This window comes from Pistacia vera, unplaced genomic scaffold (genome assembly GCF_008641045.1).
Source record: "Pistacia vera cultivar Batoury unplaced genomic scaffold, PisVer_v2 Contig1070, whole genome shotgun sequence".
Taxonomy (NCBI): Eukaryota; Viridiplantae; Streptophyta; class Magnoliopsida; order Sapindales; family Anacardiaceae; genus Pistacia; species Pistacia vera.
This window is the reverse complement of record NW_022195105.1, coordinates 89,974-109,190: the sequence shown is the minus strand read 5'-3', so window position 1 is coordinate 109,190 and position 19,217 is coordinate 89,974. Positions and strand designations below refer to the sequence as shown.

Below are 19,217 nucleotides of genomic sequence, written 5' to 3'. Positions count from 1 at the left end.
TTGGACGTGTTGGGTGTCCAACAATTATTATTATTTTTTTTGGGTGTGTTTGTGTGGTACAATGGGCTAAGATTTGACTCTTTTGAGGCAACATATTTGCCTTTCTTGAATTGTAAATAAATGGAGAAAACAGAGTTGGTTTTTGGGCAGGAGAGACACATGCAACGCAGGGGAGGGAGAAAGTGATGAAAACAGTTTTTGCCAGCAAATATCCAACGATGAATCTTGCTTCGTTTTGGCTCAGATTTCAGAGTGTTATTCTCAACGACAAGATCTTCACATCCAAAGGTCGGTTTCTCGATAGTCCTTTTCATTGTAGTGTTTTGGTGAGATCGCCCATTTTCTCTATTTGAGTGGTTTTCTATTAAAATCTATCTTGTTGATGATGATTGGTGATAGTGATGTAGCCTCTAGTTTTATTTAGAGAAGAAATCATTGTACCCATTATCTATTACAGTGGAAGTTGATATCGGACTACGGTCCCATGGTTTTTCCCATTTGGGTTTTCCACGTAAAATTCAGTGTCTCGCTTGCAATTGATTGATCTTGTATTTTGCTGGTAGTTTGATTTAAATTATTGGACTAATTTTGTGAACCCATTTAAATCACCGAAAAGAGGGAAAACTTATTTTCTTAGATTGTTCACTGCCCCAAGTCCAGTTTTTTCCCGAGAGAATGTTGGACAATTCCTTGCCATTTGGATTCATTGCTCAAGTATGAATTATGTGCCTTCTGAAAGATACGGAGACAGACACAAAACATTGTTGAAATTTTCCTAAGGATTTGTTCTAAAAGTTTAAACTTCTTTTAGAATTAACAAGAAAATGACAATGCTTTCAGATAAATAAATAAAACCTTCATAAGTTTGTAAACTTTAGAATGAAAAGCTTCAAAGTAGACATAAATTTAGTAACATACTATTGATTCAACATATGAAGATATTATGGAATTTTTTTTTAAATAAAAAGGCACTAGAAAAGCTCGCTCTATAACATTACGAGATTAACATTTGATCAGCATGCATCTTGCAAGCCATGCCTCTTTTCACTTGCAAAATCTATAATACATCTCGTACATCGCTTCATGTTAATCACATATATGATACATGAAATGCTATTCAACTATTGAAACAAAGATTGATTTCTATAGTTTTTACTTTTCATTTATAACAACTTTCATATTCATTTTTCACTTTTGAAACGTATTTTAGATATCCAAAATTCATTGCATTTCCACTTTACACAGCAGCATAATTCATGCCTGAGACTCAGCGAAATGTTGTACTTCGATTCCCAGTTGCTGGAAAAGCAAAATGGCATTTACCTTGTGAAAGTTCTTTTGTTCCATCATCTTTTTGGCCTTGACTGCCAGCTTAACTTTTCTTTTCTTCTTATCCCCAGAATCTCGTGGGTTCTTTTGGTTTCCGTCAATCCCACTGATTCTTCCTTCGGAGCTTCTCCAAATCTGATCTGTTTCCTCGCAGCTTCAAAATCAAATGGCTTTATCAGCAAAAAGCCACTATGGTTTTCAGATTTCTCGAGCTTTCCGGTTTTCTATTTTTGTTCACTGATTGCGGGCATTCCTAGAAGCTGGTAGATAAATCAGAGAGCAACATAGGCTCATCTTGTTCATCCATTTCCAAAGCAGGCTCTGCAGAATTGTCCTCCCTGGGCACATTGGTTTTCTCCAAGTTATACATCTTCGGTATTAGATCTAGCTGATGGCTCAGCAGGAGGTTGCTCAGATTGAATTTCTAACACTTTACTGGACTCTTCGGCGACAGGTTTTGGCTGTTCACCACAGGTAAAAGATGAGAGGGAGTGAAGGTTGTTTGAAGATGTAACAGGCTCCACCTTGACCTCTTTAACTGCTTTTGGCTGTTCATCCCTGGCAGAAAATGAGTGGAATGGTAGATTCACCGAAGATCTAATCTGATCCAATTTGATCTCTTCCTTGTCCTGATTAAAATGAACAGCTTATTAATAAAAATACGATTGAATGAAATCGTATTTTACTCATGGAATGCACCAATTAAAATTGAAGATGACACCATGCTAGTCGAGTATACAAGATCGCATTTAATTGGCAACAATTAAACCCTTGGACAACCTTCCCTTATCTTATGAATTTCACATAATGATGACTCACACAACAAACAGGCCAACAAATAGACAGGTTTCATAACATTTGAAAAAATAACCATCCAAATGAAAGTCAACAATTGCAGAGCAAGCAAAAATAATGAGCACATTAAACTCACCTGTTTTTGGGTATCAAACTTTCTCTTTGGGTTACCCAGCAGTGCTCCAAAACCACGGGTAGGTTTCTTTAGAGCCTGAACAGATGCTTCAGTAACCTATAAAGAAATAAACATTTTAATCTACAGCTATCAATTTAAGAATTATAATCGATACAGAGCATTAACATTTTACAACCTTAACTGAAGAGGATATGCCAGTATTTGTCTCTCTACTTTGACATGAGTTAGTAATGCTTTCTCTGGGAAGCTCCGAGATACGAATGCCAGACTCCTTTTCTTCACCATTTGTTCCAGGATGCTCAAAAGATCCTAGTCCTTTTCTGTCAGGTTCTGTAACACTGCTTCCAAATTTCAAAGAAGGTGGTAGATGTGGAATGATGCTAGCATTGAACGCATTGCCACCACCAACACTTTCAATTGTAACATTTGATTTTTTCACATTTGTAGCGACTAAAGCTTCAGTTTCATCATTAAGTGCTAAATTTACTTCAGAGGCCTACACAATCAGAGATTTAATTTTATGTAAATAAATGGAAACAATAACAAAGAATTTAACACCAAACAGAGTTGAAACTTAGAAAGTATCAAGTTTATTCTCTGTAGCTCACAAAAACTACATCAACATGGATCACCAATTAAATATATTGAGCAACGGCTTCAAAAGCAGTAGCATTCTGCAGAGAATCCCTAATAATGCTAACAACCGAGCCAAGATTACGCTCAATATATTGATGCTTCGATTTCAATAATCGGTGTAACTTGCTAGGAGTAACAGGCATCTGTTTGGCTTTTATCACCAGAAAAAAAAAAGTGAATCAGGTCAAAACTCAACAAATGAGTGTTATAAATAACAAAGATAAAATTTAAGTTAAAGGAAAATTGGAGCAGTTTTTTACCAATTTCAAGAAGAGTTTTGTTAGGCAATATATAACCAGTCCTTTCATCCTCTGTACGGGTAACAACATCTCGCCATTGACAAAGGCCCTGCAAACCATTTAAGTTGGGACCTATAAGAAAATGAAGTAGACATGTATACACAAATATGTTATAACCATACAAGTGTTATAATAATGTGTCAATCAGTTGATCTCCCAAGTATCATCCAATCATCTAAAAAATTAAAAGTATAATCCTTGACACAACCATACAGATGACTATGGTGCCATTTGAGGCTTGTCAAAGATGTCAAAGAAAAGTCTCTGTGTTGTAGATAGTTCATTTCCTGTGGCCCAGAATCCTCATGCATATAAGATGGGTAATGTAAATAAATTAAAAAAAAAAAACAACTTACTGCAACAATGGCAAGCTGCTGAGCATTCAATTCAGTCCCCTGCAACCTATTTCAACATAGGAAAGTAAGTAGCTACTGATTAGTTTCTGTTCAAAAAAATGATAAAACAAAGAAAGAATAACAAGGAATAATTTTTAATACAAGATGTTAAATTCAAGCAGGTAGCTGTCATCTTAAACTAAGATAATAGGGAACTAACCCATATATATAGAGATATGAATTCTCTGTCAGAAGCTCTTTTTCATACAGCTGCATGCATACATCGTAACTACGCTTGTAGACCTGTTTGCAAGAGAAAAATTTGCTCAACATGATAAAATTATGGTCAATAATGGAAAATAAAAGAAAGAACAATTATAAATCCCCACCAAACTCATGCTTCTCAATACTTTTACTTGGAAGGGAAATGAATCAAGCTTAATAATTTCACAAGTACCAAACCCAACGAAAAGTAGTGCCTATGATGTAGTTTTCTAATTGAAGAAGTTAAAATTTGGATTGAAACAATCATTTTCTTAAAAATCTAGGCATTGTACCCAAGACACTGAGACATGATGGAATGTCAAACAACGACTTCACTAACTCAAAAAAGGTTGTAAAACAGAGATGGCTTATATTAATGACATTCTTTTTTTCAGCCACAATAATGCATAATTCACAAGCAGAAACCAGGGTCAAAATGAAGCACACAACAAGCTCTACATTGTCAAAGAGATCCATAAGGAACTTATAAAAGAACACACAGTTTGCATGAATTATACCTCTATCAAAGAAGCATCAGAGCTTTCGGCCTCCTTGGACATGGAGAACAACTTGATTTTCATCATATCATATATATACAGCAAATAGTGTGTATCTTCTCTGGCATATCTGTCATCACAAGTAAAATCAAACTGTTCAGATATGTCAACCCCCAAATGTAAATTACTTTTCAATGTTAGCAAATGCAGATATATTCATTACCAACAGGAGTATCTGCACTTTACTTTCAAAAGATCAATATCAGAAAAGCACAAGTCAGAAACAAAAAAAGAGAAGTAGAAAGCCAAACTTACCTGAGCATCTCATCAGGAAGAGGGCGTAATCTCCAATCTGCATTCTGACATCTGCAATGAGTAGACTGATCAACCTTAGCAGAAAGGAAGGATTGAATATAAAATTAAAACATAAAATATAGAGAAAATAAAAGAAACCAAACTATGGAGAGAATCAGAAGTAAATTTTGTAAAGGACCCACTCTTTGTTGGCAGTAACTCCACAAAAGTGCTGTAGAGGATACTCCAAACTATTTCTCTCCAATTTCAAGACCCTTAAGGCCTGACATAGAGACAAAGAGAAATCTCACCATCACTTCAATTGCATATCACAATAACAGCATAATAATATTAACAGTATACTAAGAACATATTAGGCAAGGAAAAATATAAAAGATCAGAAGCATAACAAATAACATCATCAAAAGGGAAAAACAAAAACAGACCACCTATTGCGTATACATGAAGGAACAAAAATAAGCAAAAGTATTATACTATATTCTGGCAAGGATGAAACAATAAATACATATACAGAGAGCGTGAGAAATTTTTTAAACTTTGTTATAGTCGAATGAGAATGAGAACAACCATGACATATCAAGAAAATCCAAACAATTAAAGAAAAGCATCAATATCTAACCATCCTTCGGTCCTTCCACCAAATGGAAAATGGGAGAAAATTTAAAAACTATTAATCGCATAATGTTAGCATTTAAGGAGTGACTTATAGACATGAACCAGTAGGGAAATGATTCTGTGAGTGAAAAAAGCTAGTCGGTATTAGAATTCAAAGAGTGAAAAGAACATGTTTTTCCTAGACCTCAAAAGCTTCTTCTGTCCAGACACTAATTACTCTCCTAATCAAATCAAATACTAAACAATAATTCGCGAAAAAAGAAATGAAAAAAATAATAAAAAACTAACCAGAGGATGAAGAAAGCGCTGATTATCCTCACTGCTCTGTAACCAAACATGCCGAAATGGCCGGTTCAAATTATTCACGGTCTCTTTATAGTGGGAATATGAAACGGCAGTTTTGCTCTCTCTTTCTTTTCCTTTAATTTCACATTCACCGAGTCACCCTGCACCTTCACCCGACTCACTGAGTCACCACCACCACCACTCACCACAGACACAGACTCTCCCTTCTTATTCTTCCCATAAACCATAAACCAACTGAAACCCATTTTTATTTCCCCCCTCTCCTTTCTTCTCACCGCTACTTTCTACTTTTCTCAAATTCATCAAACGACGCATTTTTCGAAAACGTCGTCGTTTTTAGTTTCAAAACGAAGAAATTTATTAATTTTAAAAATATATACAACTAATCATAGAAAATTCATAAACTTTAATTTGCCACAAAAAAATTTATTAAGTTAATTGGCGTTGGATGGATTCTAAATTTCAATGAAATATTAAATATTAAAATGTAAATTATTAGATAAAAGAAAAAATTTTAATAATTAAATACATCAAATGAATGATAAATAAAAAAATGTTTTTTATGAGTTTTCCATTGGAATGATTATTTACTTTTTAATTAAAAATATTATACGAAAATAAACACATTTAAGAATATATTAATTTAAATTTCAAATCAAACCATAATATTAAGAAGTCGAATACACTTTGAGGTTGAAATGTCCACAAAAATTGAAGTTTTTCTAATGTAAGTGAAAAATATAATGATAATAATAATAATAATTATTATTATTAAAAGATACTTCACACAAAGAGATATTCCCATGTGGAAAGGGCTATAGCAATTTCCTTGGTTGCCTTCTGCTTGGTGGTTATTGGACGGACTTTTAGGGTGCTTTGGCATGTCGCACTTGATTGGAGTTTGGACTGGTGCATTATGGTACTTAGTATCAACATCATACACATGAAAGCTGGAAAAAGGAAAAAAATTAAAGAAAGGCAGAAACATTAGAAAATGTCAAAGCAAAACATGATTTTTGATATGTGTTAGTGCTTAATTTTGACACCAACGACTCGTACGTGCAAAGTGCTAAACGGACTTAAAAATCATACGTGATAAGGAAACATAAAATGAAACACTGAATGAGAAGCGATATTTAAAATGGTTTCGGATGCTCAAAAGCGAATCTTACATCCATTGCTATTGTATTAATAGATGGGTAAAATCAGGTCGTGTACAGCGAGCTGAGTTATAACCTAGAGAGAATATAAAGAGAGAGAGATTGTATAAGCTATTTTTAGTCTAAGATTAGCCCATCCCGTAAATGAGAGGGGTGTCCTCTATTTATAGTGGGAGAGTTCAAGGTGATGATTACAAGTCTGCAAGTGAGTAGGTGCCGTGCAAATCCTTCTTTACGTCCCATTAGTTATCTACACGAGAAATATCCTCAAATTACGTAGGGCTTGGACAGGTGGATAATCCCTAATCACTCGCAAGTCTAGCACTCACTTACTGCACTAACAAGAACCATACCCCTTGTGTCACTACGCGACATGGCAGTGCCTGGACGGCACAAAACCTTCATGAACCCTAATTGGCTCTTGCCAATAAGAGTCCACGTCAGCCTTAACTTTTCAAGCATAACAGAAGTCCTCAGTTTTTAAGGTTTAAGGATTGAACCTTGAGAACTTCATAATTATGCTGCGACTTGACCTGTCCCGAATGACGCTTGGTCGAGCTGACCGAGTTGAAAGGAGGTCACAGCACATGTCTCTACAAGCAACCTGAGATGGCCTTCTTCCACAAAGTCGACGACCTGGATCAAACCCCACCTAATACCGTACCGATGTGCTTCAAATCTCATCCGCGGTCCGCGACTTGATAATACTTAGCATATTTTTACCAAAGACAAGGAATTGCATTGTCTCGTAATCGGTACGCAGCGAAGAGTGTTCTGCCCAAACAACCTCTTCAGATGTTATCCGTTGCACTTGATAGCTAATCCGTTTAATAAAATAATCTTTATTCTGACAGACGTGTCTAGTGCGTAATAAGTGTCAGCTATGCGTATTAAATGCAAGTCATACCGAAACGACATTCCCTTTCAAGGCATTAAATACATATGAGGGCGCATTTAATGTGGAGGAGGTCATCGAGTCGTCGCTTGGTTATTCCAATGGAGGGAAGCGTCGATTGACATTCTCAAAGCGTGGCGGTTACTTTTGTCGCAATCAATGGCGAGAAACGTATTCCGTCCAAGAGTCGCTCCTTCCCCTATGAAACCCCAGACTCGCCTTAAGCTTTGTCATAAAACTCATACTTTCAGAGAAAGAACAAAGCTCTCACGAGACCAGTCTCTCCATTTTCTAGTTGGTGCGCACCCTTTATTAACTGACACTCCAAACATAAAAGAGATAAGAGAAGAAATCGCAAATAACTTAGGTTTGAAATTTGAAGATAAGGAGAATGAGACTGAAAGAAGAAATAAGTTATTTGCACGATTGAAGGGGGAGAAGACAATCCTAATAATTTTAGATAATATATGGGACGATCTTGATTTGGAGGAACTAGGAATTCCTGAGGGATGTAAACTATTGTTGACGGCAAGGGATCAAAGCGTGTTGGACAGGATGGATTCAAAAGTCTTTCTCGATTGGCCTTTTGAAGGAAGATGAAGCTTGGAGCTTGTTCAGAAAGATGACAGGTAATAAAGTCTTTTCCTTGTACATTTTTATACAATTTTTAATACTGTGTTATAAATTTCACTCATTTCAGTGCTTCCCAGATCTCTAAAGAAAGTTTTATTCATTTAAATTTTGTAACACATAAATATAATAATTGCTGTTTTAGTTTACTTGATTGGATCGATTTTTTTTTTTTTTTTTAAGTAATAATAACATGAAAAATAGTTCAATTTCACCGATATACTCGTTAACTATAACTTTGATATATAAATATGTATACCAAAAGTTTTATTTGAATAACATGAAAAAAGGTTCAAATTTCACCCGTTTACTCCTTAAACAAGACCATCTTAAGCCTTAAACACTTCGTAAGCAGCAAATGGTAGCCACAGGCACTTCTATTCCACCACTTAAACTTTGTATCATCACTATTTCAATTGTACAAATATCAAATGAATGATCATTAAAAAACTTTGTATCATCACTATTTCAATTGTACAAATATCAAATGAATGATCATTAAAGAGACAGTCACAAGATGATCAAAAGCGCTGGTGAATATTGTGTCAGTAATTTTATACAAGAAAAACTGGAAAGAGAAATATCATTTGAAAAAAGATACTTTGAAATTAATCGATATTTATTCATATATTTAGATATACTAACAATTTTGAATGAGAATTATTTAGAATGGGAATAACAATATCACTCAATTTTTTGCAGTTTATATAGTTTTTATTGGAGTGCTTTGGAGAAATAACAGTATCTTCCTTTTCTTGAATCTTCAATTAGTTTCCTCCAGCCGTTTGAAATTTTTCTTTAAGGTTTCAGTATTTATTTGATATTTTAAATTTTTGTTATACAACCTAAACGTTAAAAGATTGATTTTATTATTTAACCCTCTTTGTTTTGAGTTATTTAGAAAAAACAATTTGATAAACTAAAATAATATAAATTATAATGTACAATACTTTAAAATAATATATAAGAATGCTATTTAACATAGGTACTTTTACGTTGATGTAAGTCTTATTGTTGTTAGACCTTAGCCCTTTTGAACCAAATGGCTCTGACTCTGATGAACTTTTATATATAAGTATCAATACCAGTTCATGCATCAATATTATACGATCCCGTAATAATACATATTTTCATTATTTTGTCCTTTTAGTAGTGTTTACAGATTATGCGGTTGAAAATATTCTCAAATATTTAACAAACAAAAGATATATTTACTTTTTATATGTTAAACAACAACATTTTAGAATTAATTTTGTAATATATTCTTAAAGAATTCAATTAATTTTGCAATATATTCTTAAAGAATTCTAAATTAATCAACATACTTTATAAAAAATTATCTTTCTGCCACCTTGATTTATAATTCTTATTCCCCTTGTAGGTGAAGTTGTTTATACGTGTGAGTTGCAATCTCTTGGGAATGATGTATGCAAGGAATGTGGTGGTTTACCCATTGCCATCGTTACTGTAGCAAGGGCATTAATGAACAAGAGACAACTATCTCAATGGAGGAAAGCCTTACAAGAATTGAGAAAGCCTTCCCCAACAAAGTTCAAAGGAGTGTTGGAAGCGGCATATTCAAAGATTAGCATTGAGTTACGATTATTTAAAAGGTGAGGAACACAAGAAAGTTTTTTTGCTATGTAGTATAATGACATATGATGCTTCCATATCAAATTTGTTCAAATTCATTATGGGTTTGAATATACTTGAAGGAAATAATCTTAAAATAGAAGAAGCTCGAGATAGACTAGATGCGCTTCTTCATGAACTCAAAGAATCTTGTTTATTACTTGATTGTTCTTCAAGTGAACGATTTTCTATGCATGATGTTGTTCGGGATATTGCTATAACAATTTCATGTAAAGACCATCATGTACTTACGGAGAGAAATGATGTTGAAAATGAATGGAAAAATGTAGATATACTCAAAAAGTGCACCACAATCTCCTTATCTAGTAGTGATATTATTAGTAAACATTGGGCTGAAGGTTGAGAATGTCCAGAACTCGAATTTTTCTATATGGTTAGGGACTACTATTCTTCTTTCAAATTTCCTGAGAAATTTTTCTCAAGGATGGAAAAGCTCAAAGTTTTAAGTTTAAATAATTTTTCATCATCAATTATTCTTCCAATAGGCCTTCAAACATTGTGTTTGGATAAGAGCGAAATTGGAGAAGTTGCTATTATAGGAGAGTTGAAGAAACTAAAGATCCTTAGCTTGAGTAGTTGTTATAATATTGAGCAGTTGCCTGGAGAAATAAGTCAACTAACTCAACTAAGGTTGTTAGATTTAAACAACTGTGCGAATCTTCGAGTTATCACACAGTCTGTCATATCAAACTTAGTCCTATTGGAAGAATTATACATGGTAGGGTGCTCTGTTTTTTGGGAGGCTGGAGGACCCAATGTTGAAAGAAATAATGCTAGTCTTGAGGAGTTGCTTCATTTGTCTTGTCTCACTGCTCTAGAAATAGATATTGAAGAGAGAAGACTTTGCCAAAAGGCTTTTTCTCCAAAGAGTTGAAACGATACCATATATCAGTCGGGGGTCGGCAAATATTTAGTGCGATGTACAAGTTTATTCAGCACAAGTTTTCAAGAACAGTCAAAATGAAGCTTAATTCTTCCATTTGCTTAGAGGAATTGCAAGGAATCAAGAGTGTTGAATTCTTATGTTTAGATGAATTGCCGAATGTTAAGAATGTTATTCAAGAATTAGACAATGACTGTTTTTCACAATTGAAACATCTCCATGTCCAAAATAATCCTAACTTCTTGTGTCTAGTTGACTCAACAAAATGTGTAGCTACCTTCCCCCTCTTGGAGTCACTGAATCTTTTCAATATGATTAATTTGGAGAAGATATGTAATGGTCAACCAACAGTAGAGTCCTTCTGCAATTTAAAATTCACAGAAGTGAATGGTTGTCATGAATTGACAATTCTCTTCTCTTTTTCCATTGCCAAAAGTCTTCCACAACTTCAAAGACTTACAGTGAGAGATTGCAAGAATGTGAAAGAGATTTTTGCTATTGAAAGAGAAGAGAATGTCAACAATGGCAGCGATAAGATTGAGTTCTTTCAATTACGCTTCCTAACTCTGAAATATCTTCCGAGGCTTGCAAGCTTCTGCTCAGGAATGACGACAACATCAACAACACAATCGGGACATGATGAATTGACACTGTTTCACGAAAAGGCAAGCTTGATGATAACCTTGTACTTTTCTATTATAGATATAAACAATTTTTTGTTCTTTACTTTATCTGAGAAAATATTGAGTAAACAATTCACTTTTACTGCAGCTTGTTTTCTCCAATTTGGAGGATTTAGAAGTTGAAGATATAGAATCTGAAATGATTTGGTGCAATCCAACATTCATGTCATCATTCTATCATAATTTGACAAACTTGACAGTGCTAGCCTGTAGAAAACTAAAATACATATTTCCAGCTTCTATGGTTCAAAGCTTTAAGCACCTCCAACACCTTGAGATTTGCAGATGCAGAGATTTAAAGGGGATTGTTGCTAATGGAGCAGAAGAAACTCCTAAGTTTGTCTTTCCATGGTTAAAGTTTTTAAAACTTGACGACCTACCAGAACTTACAACTTTTTACCTTGGAAGGCATAATTTGGAATGTCGGTTGTTAGAGAAGTTAAGAGGTTTGTGATTGTAAAAAAGTAAAGATATTCGCTTCAGAATGTGGTAGCTCTAATGAAAACAACACGGAGGCCCAATTCGATATTTCAGAGCCTGGCCTCTTCTTAATTGAAAAGGTAAGTATCTATTTTCTTTAGTTAATGAAAAAGAAAATAAACAAAATAGAATCATTAATAAATTTAGATATATGCTTTCTATCTTTTTATTTTCTTTAACAAAAGTTTGATACATAAGAAAAAAATAAATTTGTAGTTTGGTTTGGACAAATTTATTATGGAAAACTAGGTCATCCAATATAAACATGAGACATTCTCCTCCAAACTTAACCACCAGAAACAATTGATTTCAAACCAGGCATGATCTGATTCAAAAGAACATTCTTTTGCCACGTCAGTTTGTCTTTGGTGTTCAATTCAATATTTTGTTCCCCTTCTGTTTCTTGTTAAAATTATAAACTATTGGGATATTGTGTTTAACTCCAACTTGCTGTTGTCAATTGATACACAGATCAGCCCTGATTTGAAGGAATTGATAGTGGATAGCATGATTCCACTTGGAATCCTTCAAAGATTTAACAACCTAGAAAAGCTCAAACTAAAGGGGGATTCAGACGAAGTATTATGGTCATGTAAAGAAGAAGAGAAACATACTGAAATGCCAATACGGATAAAATATTTAGAGCTGGATCATCGTCATCATTTGAAGTACTTGTGGAAAGAAGACTGCAAGTTGGATCCTGTTCTTCTTTTTCAAAATCTTGCCCATCTGGAAGTAACCAGTTGCCATGGAATATTGATGAACTTAATAACCACTTCAGTTGCCAGAAGTTTGCTGCAATTAAGGGAAATGACAATCAACAAATGCAATGTGATAATAGAAGTAGTAGAAGATGAGAGAGATGCAATGAAAGGCGAGATTAATCTCCCTAAATTGAAGTCGCTGTCACTTACTGATTTAGAAAATCTCGTATGCTTCTACTCTAGAAATTACATTTTAAAATTCCCATCTTTGGAAGAATTACACGTGAGTGGATGCCCCAATATGAAGACTTTCTCTGAAAGAGTCTTGAGCGCGCCGAATTTACAGAGGGTAGGGCGGAGAAGATATGAGAAAGAGTGGTTGTGGGAGGGTAATCTTAATAAAACTTTACAACAATTCTACAAAAAAGAGGTACGTATTTATTTACTTAAGAAAATAACTTTCCTTTTTGTTTCTAATAAATATAGCAAATTACATCTTTTAAAATCTAGGTAAATTCATATCTTATAGTTTCATAATGATGAGAAATAGTAAAATAATTAAAAAGGTAAATAAAACCAAAAATCTTAGAAAGTGCCATGAACACACTTACTATAAAGAATTTTTAAAAAGGAGTACAATTTTGGGGCAAAATTTTCCATAAGGTTCAAGTAAAAAAACAAAATATATAGATAAAATAATCAGAACATCTACCCAATTCTAAGACAGAGGCTTGTAACTAATTATATTTATGTAATATGAATTAAAAATAAGAAGCGAAATACCAATAAAAAGCCATAGAATCTGACATGGTGGGATCTTTGAGAGATATAAAAAAAGAGTATGAGTATATTTAAAAATTATGATTTCATTTCTAGTTATTTTAATTAAGGTTAAACTTGTCACAAAAAAAAAAAAAAAAAGGTATTTTAAAGCGGAAGAAACTGATGAATCAGGTGGGGGCTAAAAATCATTTCCCAAATATATATTCAATGTACTAATATAATAAGGGCGACACCAATGGCAATTGCCTAGTTATCAAACACTTAAGTTGCCTTAGCTTTTGACATACAAAAGCCAAATATAGATAACAAAACCAAAAGATCTACCCAATTCTAAGACAGAAGCTTGTAACTAATTATATATATGTAATATGAATTAATAATAAGAAGCAAACAACCAGATAAAAAACCTTAGAAAAAGACTATATAGCAAATAAAAAACAAACTATCGCCAATAGTAACAAAAGTTTAAAATAAGAAAAATTGTGTGTGCAAATTTAACATGATTTATTTTCAGGATGGTATTGACATTAATTGGAAAGGACATCAAGCAAGTATGCCAGGCCAACTTTCAGATGAACATGAATTTGATAAAGTGAAAGCTCTTGAGATCGTTAAAGACAAATCAACAAGCATTCCAGCTGAAATCCTTGAGACATTTCACAAGCTTGAAAACCTTATACTAAAAGCAAGTTCATACAAAGAATTGTTCTCTTGTGGAAATGACAATAAACGTGCTGTGACATTCACACAGTTAAAAATTCTGGTAGTCCTTTATTGTCAGAATTTGACCACTCTACTATCATCTCCTACATTGTTTGAAGATTTAACAATTCTGGAAGTACGATATTGTAATGGATTGAGGAGCTTATTGACATCATCAACGGCAAAAAGACTGGTGCGACTTCAAAAAATGACAATAAAACAATGTGAAATGCTTACAGAAGTAGAGCAAATGAGGGAGATGTAGAAAAAGATGTAGCTTTCAGGAAACTGGAGAGTTTGTCACTTGATTGTTTAGAAAATCTCACAAGCTATTGCTCTGGGAATTACACCTTTAAATTCCTATCTTTGAACAAATTAATTGTGCATAATTGCCCCAAGATGGAGACTTTCTGTGGAGGAATTATAATCACTCCGAAGTTGCAGAAAGTAGAAAGATACGAGAATGATTTAGAAAAAGATGGGAATGATCTTTATGGGTGTTGGGATTATGATCTCAATACAACCATAAAACAATTACAAAAAATGGTACGTTATTATTTACTTAGAAAGTCAAATGTTTCTCTTGAATTTTATACCTTCACATCTAACCACTAGAATTTTAATTGTACTAACTAAAATAATGGTTGTAGTCTGAATACTTGTCAATTCCTATGGCCTCGTCTTTAACGAAAATAAAGATCTCAATAAATTGAATACTAAAATTGATATCTGACGGTAAGATGAAGGGTGTAACACCATAAAACGTCTTGATGAAAGATATCTTTAATTGATCAAACAAACATTTTCTGCCTTTACTTTCAATATGCTGAGGCTTTATGTAGTTTGTGTTTTCATCTTCATTAATTGTTCTGCTTTTATCTTTCCTTCTTCAATTGTGACGTTGCTCTGAATGTTTTTGCATCACTTATATTTCCATCATTTCATCATTTGAGGTTTAAAGGTGGAAATAATTATTTTATTTCTTAATTTATATACATTAAAAGAATATTATTGAAATAAGAATTTTAAATGCAGGTCGTTTTCCCCGATATGAAGGACTCAGAATTGATATCATTGATGGAATCTGCCAAAAAGTTATGGGACATCCAACTTCCGATGTTAATGTCTTCCTCTCATCGTAATATAACATGCTTGATTTTGGAGGGTTTTGAGAAGCTAAAATATGTATTTCCATCTTCTCTAGTAAAAAGCTTTGAACAAATTCAACAACCTGAGATAATAGATTGTGAGGTTTTAAAGGAGATTGTTAGAATGGAAGAAGTAGAAACAACTTCTACTTTTGTCTTTCCACGAGTAATTGTTTTAAAACTTGGACACTTACCAGAACTTACATTTTTCTATCCTGGAAAACATACATCGGAGTGGCCGGTTCTAATAAATTTTGAATGTGTATAATTGTGAAAAAGTGAAGACTTTCACTTCAGAACATCTAAACTTCCATGAGGACAGTGAAGAAGCCCACTCTCTTTTGTTAGTGGAAAATGTATGAGTTTCTTTGTACTTTCTTTAATGAACTAGAAAATTGAAAACGTTATTATAATACATAAATTAGATCTCTTTGATTATATGACTAATTAATATCTCTTTTTTCTTTGAAAATTAAATTGGAACTTCTTCAGAGTTAATTAATGAGATAGGTTGCATTGAAAAAATTGTTGTCATAGTTAAATAAGAAAAAGAAAATAAGAAACCAATATTTAATATGTAATTCAAATATAAATTTTTATTTTCAAAAATTAGGTATGCGAAAAAAAATCATAAATTATACTTGATCAATACTTGATCAATTGTTTTAAAAAAGTAGAGTTTTTGGATCCAATGTTAAAGTTACTTGAAAAATTATAAATTATACAAAAAATTTATACATTAGTTTGTCTTCGGCCTTTGTTTCTTGACCCATCAATTCAACTTTTTTTTGTCCTACATTTTTTAAAATAGAAAAAAATTATTGGATGTTGGGTGAAATCGTTAAAAGCTATTTTAATCCCAACTTGATTTTATCTGATTAATTTGTAGATCAATCCAAATTTGGAGGAATTGAGAGTGAGCGAAATAGACAATGTGATGACATGGCAGAGCCCATTTTCAGAAAACTTCTTTTGTAAACTTCAACGTCTTGAGATCACATTCCCATTGAATAAATCAGCAAATGTACCAGTTGGAATCCTTCAGAGATTTAAGAATCTGAAAAAGCTCAAACTATATAAGATTCAAAGCAAAGAGATATTCTTATGTGGAGAGGATGAGAAAACTATCAGGTTGCCCACTTACATAAAAGGTTTAGAGCTGAATAGTTGTGATGAATTGGAGTACCTATGGAAACAAGACTCCAAAATCGCTTCTATTCTTCAAAATCTTGAAGTTCTTGAAGTTTACTGGTGTTGGAAATTGATCAATGTAGGACCATCATCAGCATCTTTCCCAAATCTTAAAGTTCTTACTGTATCGGATTGTGGTGGAATGGTAAATTTAATAAAATCTTCAATAGCAAAAAGTCTGGTGCAATTGACAGAAATGGAAATACGAGGATGCCATATGCTGATCGAAATAGTAGAAAATGATCAAGATGGAGCGGAAGATGAAATTATTTTCACCAAATTGAAGTGGTTGTCACTTACAAATTTACAAAGTCTCGCATGCTTTTGCACTGGGAAATACACTTTCGAATTCCCAACTTTGGAAGAGTTTATTGTGGAAGATTGCCCCTATATGAAGACTTTTTGTGAAGGAGTCTTAAGCACACCAAGATTACAAAAGGTATGGGAATACAAGTGCTTGAATATTGAAAGTTGTTCGGAGGGTGAGCTTAATACAATCATACAACAATTAAACAAAAACGTGGTACGTCCTCATTCATTTATTTTCTTTTTTCTTTTTTGGTTTTTCATGTAATTGTTGTTGCAAGATATATAATTGAGTTGGCTCATAGAAATCCCTCAGGCGAAATTCAAATCGGAAATTTTCTATTTAAGAAAAAAATTTAAATAAAAAAAGTCAAATTCGAGTTTCCATATATGCATACACATTGCATAAAAAAATGAATACATTGGGCTTTCGCTACCTAAAAATGCCCAATAGTTGTTAGGGCCAAAAATCGTCCTTGGCCCCAATAGGTAAATGGGCCCGACACTGAAGAAGCAGCCAAGCCCAATCCTGATATGACCCTACCGGGTTAGGCCCATTCGGTACAATGTGTAGCCGGCCCAGACCACGTGGGCACAGCCTCCTAATCCCAGCCCATTTCCTAAGTCCATGGGCGAGTATAGAGCCCACGATCTCCTCAGAATACTTTCCATTCCTGATCACTTTCCTGTTCGAACTTACTCTCCTAATCAGAATCACCTTCCTATTCGGACACTGGTAAGACAGCTCACTACGGCCCTAATTCTTCTAGGGTTTGCATTAGAGTCATAATAGGACTCCTACTTCTACCAGGATTGAGAGACCAGACAGTGACTATATAAGCAGAGGCCAACCCTCTCACAAGGCACATTCAACCTTCACACCAAGAGCTCTGACTTGAGAGCTTCAAATCACTGCCGTAGTCACAGTCCCCGACTAGACTTCCGGTAACCTTTTATTCCCTAGCCCTCACTATATTAGCCTTTCAGCCTTACTGACTTGAGCGTCGGAGTGCCTACGGCAAACACCACCCTGGTGTTTCCCATTCGCTTCACGCGTGTGTTTCTCTACGTGTACAAGTACAGCAGATCGCTAGTGGCCTCAACCTCACGGGATCAGACCCCTCTTTCCGTACAGGTAGATTTTTACATCTACAGTTTGGCGCCCACCGTGGGGCCTCTAGCAATCATTCGGCTTGACGAATCTTGCTACGTGGAGGAATATTCCATGGCTGACAATCCCGACGATGTTAACTCAGGCCTCGAGGCCAGACTGGAGGCTTTGACCGCTCTCATGCAACAAAACTTGGACAAGGTGGCCGCGCTGGAAGCCGAAAACACATCCATCAGGGTCGAGAACCAGTCGCTAAAGGAGAAAGTAAGTCGATTCTACGACCTCGAGTTTCTGCCCAACCAAGCACCCCCCAATCGGTTCCGCACCACTATCCCATCCATGCAACCTCTCTCCACACCAGAGCATCGACCCTCGGATTCTGGTAAAGGGCTGCGTCAGTTAAACGCACTGGAGCTCGACTACTCCTTTCTGACTAACGGAGATAAAGATATGCCAACAGCGCGCGGTCCAATCGACCCATCCCAACCTCATGATCAAAACGATCCAGCAATAGAGAGCCTGCAGGATCAACCCATCCCCACCATCCCACTTCACCTCCAGTCAACCCAAAAACAAACCCTATCCGGCTCGGCTCACCCTCGCGGGTTGAACGGCCAAACCAAACCAACTCCAGCACTTGAGCCCATCCATCCTGACGGACCGAACGACTACCAGACAACTCCCCTGACCATTCATGTAGGGAAGAATAATAGAACAGTGACAATGGGAGTCATCCAACCAGAAGGGATGAACGAAGACACATGCTACCAAGGAGCGCACGACGGAATGATTTATTAAACTACCCCCCGAGGGATGACCTAACAAAATGTACCAGACCCGGTAAGACGGGATGACTCGATGGTATCCCTTTCCCCTGTGGAACAATTACTGGCCAAGAGGCTGGCCGACGTTGAGGCAGTAATGAGACGCATCCCAGGAATGCCAATCCCAACCAAGAAAAGCAGACCAAATTGCTACGCCGATTCACCCTTTGTGGATGAGATCGCCCTGGCCGACATGCCCCAGAAATTCACCATCCCCAACATGAAACCATATGACGGTACCACCGACCAGGATGACCATATAGCCTCATACAAGTAGCGGATGTTCACTGTCTCCATACCCCGACCGCTTAGAGAAGCCTGCATGTGCAAAAGTTTCGGTTCTAGTTTGTCCGGCCCGGCACTCCAATGGTACACGAACCTCCCGAACGGATCCATCAATTCATTCACTCAGCTTACTGACACCTTTGTGGAACAGTTCGCCAGCAGCAAGAAACTAGAGAAGTTGTTGGCCGACTTGTACCGAGTATACCAACGAAGGGGAGAGCCATTAAAAGAGTATGTTAGCAGATTCAACAA

At 35.2% G+C, this 19,217-nt stretch overlaps 2 protein-coding genes across 3 annotated transcripts in view; both read right to left on the bottom strand.

The window, feature by feature from the left end:
* Window positions 1-19,217, bottom strand: part of LOC116131969 (protein RRP6-like 1) — a 66,764-nt gene that overhangs the window by 29,508 nt on the left and 18,039 nt on the right. The gene's annotated exons all lie outside the window — the stretch shown is intronic.
* LOC116131908 (protein RRP6-like 2) lies at window positions 1,022-3,833 on the bottom strand. 2 transcript variants are annotated; one of them, XM_031417564.1, is made up of 6 exons: window positions 3,751-3,833; window positions 3,552-3,597; window positions 3,157-3,244; window positions 2,436-2,756; window positions 2,261-2,356; window positions 1,022-1,958 (listed from the first exon to the last, which is right to left on the bottom strand). In XM_031417564.1, the coding sequence occupies exons 2-6, from the start codon at window positions 3,575-3,577 to the stop codon at window positions 1,692-1,694; spliced, it is 798 nt and encodes a 265-aa protein (XP_031273424.1). In that variant the 5' UTR covers window positions 3,578-3,597; window positions 3,751-3,833; the 3' UTR covers window positions 1,022-1,691. The 2 variants fall into 2 exon arrangements, with proteins under 2 accessions (XP_031273424.1, XP_031273431.1); XM_031417571.1 differs by having other exon boundaries at window positions 3,157-3,267; window positions 3,751-3,779.

Excerpts from the sequence above, each read along its gene's own strand:
- LOC116131908 (XM_031417564.1), bottom strand. The coding sequence starts at position 3,577 with ATGCTCAGCAGCTTGCCATTGTTGCA. Across the intron at positions 2,357-2,435 it reads GCATATCCTCTTCAGTTAAG|GTTACTGAAGCATCTGTTCA; the intron begins GTTGTAAAATGT and ends ATTTCTTTATAG. Across the intron at positions 1,959-2,260 it reads AGTTTGATACCCAAAAACAG|GACAAGGAAGAGATCAAATT; the intron begins GTGAGTTTAATG and ends CATTTTAATCAG.